This window comes from Trachymyrmex septentrionalis, unplaced genomic scaffold (assembly GCF_001594115.1).
Source record: "Trachymyrmex septentrionalis isolate Tsep2-gDNA-1 unplaced genomic scaffold, Tsep1.0 scaffold66, whole genome shotgun sequence".
Classification (NCBI taxonomy): domain Eukaryota; kingdom Metazoa; phylum Arthropoda; class Insecta; order Hymenoptera; family Formicidae; genus Trachymyrmex; species Trachymyrmex septentrionalis.
This window is the reverse complement of record NW_017305843.1, coordinates 1,285,591-1,290,142: the sequence shown is the minus strand read 5'-3', so window position 1 is coordinate 1,290,142 and position 4,552 is coordinate 1,285,591. Positions and strand designations below refer to the sequence as shown.

The 4,552-nt window shown below is 27.7% G+C and overlaps 2 protein-coding genes across 2 annotated transcripts in view; one reads left to right on the top strand and one right to left on the bottom strand.

Annotated features, from left to right (window-relative positions):
- Positions 1-622: 622 nt before the first annotated feature.
- On the top strand, positions 623-2,700 carry LOC108753174 (ribosome production factor 2 homolog). The gene is made up of 7 exons (XM_018494542.1): positions 623-701; positions 791-835; positions 971-1,103; positions 1,190-1,629; positions 1,829-1,971; positions 2,064-2,310; positions 2,620-2,700. The coding sequence occupies exons 2-6, from the start codon at positions 813-815 to the stop codon at positions 2,267-2,269; spliced, it is 945 nt and encodes a 314-aa protein (XP_018350044.1). The 5' UTR covers positions 623-701; positions 791-812; the 3' UTR covers positions 2,270-2,310; positions 2,620-2,700.
- The window catches only part of LOC108753173 (probable cysteine--tRNA ligase, mitochondrial), a 2,894-nt gene continuing 663 nt past the window's right edge, over positions 2,322-4,552 (bottom strand). Inside the window, exons 2-8 of the mRNA XM_018494541.1 lie at positions 4,156-4,451; positions 3,854-4,064; positions 3,395-3,660; positions 3,184-3,320; positions 2,816-2,938; positions 2,447-2,707; positions 2,322-2,382 (exon numbers count right to left, since the gene is read on the bottom strand). Coding sequence (XP_018350043.1) covers positions 2,344-2,382; positions 2,447-2,707; positions 2,816-2,938; positions 3,184-3,320; positions 3,395-3,660; positions 3,854-4,064; positions 4,156-4,451 — 1,333 coding nt within the window. The 3' untranslated portion in view covers positions 2,322-2,343. The remainder of the gene's footprint in view (positions 2,383-2,446; positions 2,708-2,815; positions 2,939-3,183; positions 3,321-3,394; positions 3,661-3,853; positions 4,065-4,155; positions 4,452-4,552) is intronic.

The window sequence follows — 4,552 nt, the reverse complement described above, 5'->3', positions numbered from 1 at the left end:
TATATATATAAAATAAAGAAATAATAAATATACGTATATAAAGAAAAATATGAACGCGAAAGGATTCTATAAATTAGAATAATTACGAAGAACAGATAAGTTAACATTCAAACTACTTAGTAATTAATTTTTAGAATACCTTATATGATTTTTTTATAAAAATGGGAAATATTCCTTTTTTTCGAAAAGGAATTTAATTACTTGCGTCGTGCACATCGCGTGCGTGAAGAATCAGTTCCGGATGGCATGTATCACACGTAGTTCAGTGGAGTGGCTGCTGGCTGATGCACATCAATGCTGAAGGATCATTTATAGGCTGCGTTCAGTAGAACGTTTATTTTGCAAACTATTGAAAGTTTTCTTGCGCTGATTAAATTTCTTTTTAACTTTCTAACTTTTAGATCTAGAGGAATGGTCCTATCTCAGCAGACAATCATAAAAAGTTGCAAAATTGTGGTGTTCTGCTGAACCTGCAGGTTATTATTTTAAACTAGCTATAGACTGTAAGCTGATATTTCATGTGTTTCATGTGTTATATATATTACACATATATTACATTATATATTTTATATGATTTTACTTTTTATATTTTGATTTCTCGAGCTGTCACTTCATTCAAAATTACCGCGATGCAAATGGCGGTGTCCGCGCCATGTTTGCGCAAAAGCGTACAAAATTCGTCTGGAAAACGAGCATATCTGGTATGTACAATTGTGTGCCACGTGTTGTGGTTAAGTTATTTCACGGTTATTCACGTTTACTGAGAAAAATATAAAATTATAATTTTTAGTGTATCAATTCATTATTTCATTATGCCTGCTGTAAACAGAATTACGTAAGTTTGTCATATATTTCGATGTATTTACTGCGTACAAAGTAATATTAAACATTATTCTTTAATATACATGGAATTGTATATATAGATTGTAGATTTCATTATGCATTATAATTTTATGCAATATGTTTTTAGAAAGCCAATTACACATAAGGGTAAGAAAGCTATATTGAAGAAGGAGCCTAAGTTGATAGAAGATGCTAAAGAAGCTTTATGTCTCAAGGGTAATCGTACGTCGCAAATCGTTACAGATATTATGAAGGATTTGGTAAGTAAATATAATTTTTATTGGCGTTGCTCTTCAACTTTTATAGCAATAGAAATTTTCAATTATAAATGAAATATATTTTCCAGTATGATTTGAAGAAACCTAATGTACAAATGATGAAACAGAAAAATGACATACTACCATTTGAGGATATCACACCTATTGAAAAATTTGCTTTTAAGTATGACGCATCTCTTTTCATGATAGCTACTCATAATAAGAAACGTCCACACAATCTCATAATGGGTCGAATGTACGAGCATATGTTATTAGACATGATAGAATTTGGCGTAGAAAATTATAAAGGATTGAAAGACTTCAAAGTTGAAAAGATCACCTCAGGAATAAAACCATTGTTGATATTTAATGGTGAACTCTTTGAAATATGTCATGAATATGGAAGGATCAAAAATTTACTCATTGACATGTTCCTTAGAGAAGAGGTTCAAAAGATCAGATTGCAAGGTCTTGAACACGTTTTAAGTTTCACAGCTGTTGAAAATAAAATACTTTTGCGCAGTTATAGGTGAGATAAAATTTATTTTTATTTTTTTCAACTATATATTTATTAATCATTTAGATATATATATATATATATCAATAGTGAAAATATAAAAAAAATCATGTAAAATAAATAACATTGCAATAACATAAATATGTAAGTATGATTTGCAATTATGCTTAATTTAAAGTGATCATATATTGATTGATCTAATAATTTTTAGGATACTTTTAAAAAAATCTAATACGAGAACACCTAGGATAGAACTTGTAGAAATAGGACCACATGCTGATTTAGTGTGCAGGCGTAACAAGTTTGCCTCTAAAGATTTATTCAATCGAGCTTGTCGGAAACCTAATGCACTTAAAATATTGTTTTATAAATAATTCTAAATAAATTTTTTATAAATTATCAATTCAGTAAAGATGTATATTTTAATCTAATAATTGTAATTTTATAGGCAAAGACGAAAAAGAACATTTCTAAAGATACATTTGGAACAACATATGGCCGTATACATATTGGCGCACAAAATATTATCGGTATTCAGACAAGGAAGATGAAAGGCTTAAAAAAAACATTATCAGAAAAAAATAGCCAAAAGAGAAATATTGCTGATGATAACAACGACAGTGCAAAGAAATTAAAAGAAACTACGGATTGAGAGTTGATCGATTGGAGTATTTATAATTAAATGAAAAGAATGTAATTTTAATACATTTTTATTTAAAAATATGATTATTGTTTCCAACTCCAGCTGGTATCATTTTGCTGATCCTGCAATGATAATATAGATCTCATATATAATCATTATTTTAAAACTTGATTATAAAATTTTTACCTTTACTGTAATCCCACAAGTAGATAAACATTTTCGTACGTTGTCGCATTCTTTTAATAAAATTGTATTTTTTGGATTTTGCTCAAGTGCTTTGATTCTGACAATCGTCCTAAAGTTCAGAAAATGATTAATAATATCTTCAATTTGTTTATTTTCTACTGTTGATTTTGTAGATCGTGAAATGCCAAACTTTGAGAGAGTATTCGAAAGATAATTCGAAACTGCGGCAACCACGCTTACATTATTACTGCGAGACGTTACCTGCAATTAAAAAAATAAGTAAATGATTAATAGATAGTATAAATAAGATTGCAATATTATAGACATATTAATTATTAATAGAATATTTCTTATACACAATCGATTTACATTGTCCTGGTGAAGCATCTTGTTTCCTATTCCAACAAGATTTATAATTGCATGCATTGCTTTTGAAGTATCAAAATCGTCTGTCAATGCCGAGTAAACCTTACTTCTTGTGTCATGTAAAGTCTAAAAAAATATTTAAATTAGCTTAATTTTTTGTAGTAACTACTGCAAAAAAGTTTCTTAAAATTTTATATTGTATATTAATATATTTATATACATATACTTGATTTAAAGAAACAAAAAATCAATTTAGTTTTGTAATTTGGAATTTTATAAATTTTATTGCATATTTGTATAAATAATGACATGATATTAAAAAAATAAACTTAGTATATGTAGTAACAATTATGAAGAGATTGATAACTTACTGTATATAAAAGATTTTCATCAATTTCACCGGTTTTAAATTTTCCAGCAACATAATTATCACAGTCATTTATGAAATTATCAAGTTTCTTGGTTACTGACACTGCAGTTTGCATAACTTCATCTGAAAATTCAATACCTGCAACACAAAATTCAGTCCATTACAACTGGATTAAATTATATAAAATTGATGTTGAACATTATTATATGTACCATTTCGATAATGAGACAAAAGACAAAGCATTCTAAGATTATTTGCCGAATAGTTTTTGAGATAATCTTGTATGCTTATGGTGTTCTTTAGACTCTTTGACATCTTTACATCCCCTTTCAAACATAAATGGCCACAGTGAAGCCAGTAATTAACCCATTGATCAATATCGTGATAACAACAAGATTGTGCCTCTTCATTTTCATGGTGTGGGAAAGCTAAATCTATTCCACCACTGTGTATATCTATAGAATTTCCAAAGACTGTGCTGATAAAAACATACTACTATATAGATCAGTATTATCAAATGGATAAATGTTAAAAAAAATTTAAATTTTGCTATATAAAGGTAATTCTGAAAATATGCATATTATTTTAAACAAATATATAAAAAATAAATTTCGATACAAAAGAATTTTCATATAAAGTATATACACAAGGGAATTAACTTTCAAAATTACCTTGCAATTGCGCTGCATTCTATATGCCATCCTGGTCTACCATAGCCCCATGGAGATTTCCACGATGGTTCGTTTTCTTTTGCTGCTTTCCACAGTGCAAAGTCTAATGCTGATTTTTTACCAATAAAATTCTGATCATTTACAGTATTAAGCACAAGAGTTGATAATTTACCATATTTATTGTACTTGCTGGTATTAAAATAAACAGATCCTGTAAAATCCATATAAAATAATTTATAAGTAAATAAAAGCTTGACATTTTTTTTATAGTGACAAGATTCAAATATTAATAAATATCGTACCATCTGATGCAATGTAACCATCATCCTTGGCTATAAGCCTCTCAATAAACTGAATGATTTGTGGTATATAATCTGTTACTCTACAATGTAAGTATGGTTCACGGATATTTAATTTATTCATATCTGCAAAAAATTCAGTCTCAAAATGCCTTACTAAAGTCTCAAAATTTTGTCCACTTTCAATGGAGCGTCTTATTATTTTATCATCAATATCAGTTATACCCATAACTAATAATACATCTATATTAAAATAATCTGACAAAATTCGACGAATAATATCGGATTTTATATAAGTCCTACAAAAAATGATAAAAAGTAAATTAGTTTTTTATTGTAATATATTTAAGTATATTTAAATCTATATATGTGTTAACAGTTTATTGATATTTTTGAACTA

Coding starts and splice junctions, on each gene's coding strand:
- LOC108753174 (XM_018494542.1), top strand. CDS start 813: ATGCCTGCTGTAAACAGAATTAC. Junction 1,104..1,189: donor CAGATATTATGAAGGATTTG/GTAAGTAAATAT, acceptor TATATTTTCCAG/TATGATTTGAAGAAACCTAA. Junction 1,972..2,063: donor TCGGAAACCTAATGCACTTA/AAATATTGTTTT, acceptor TTGTAATTTTAT/AGGCAAAGACGAAAAAGAAC.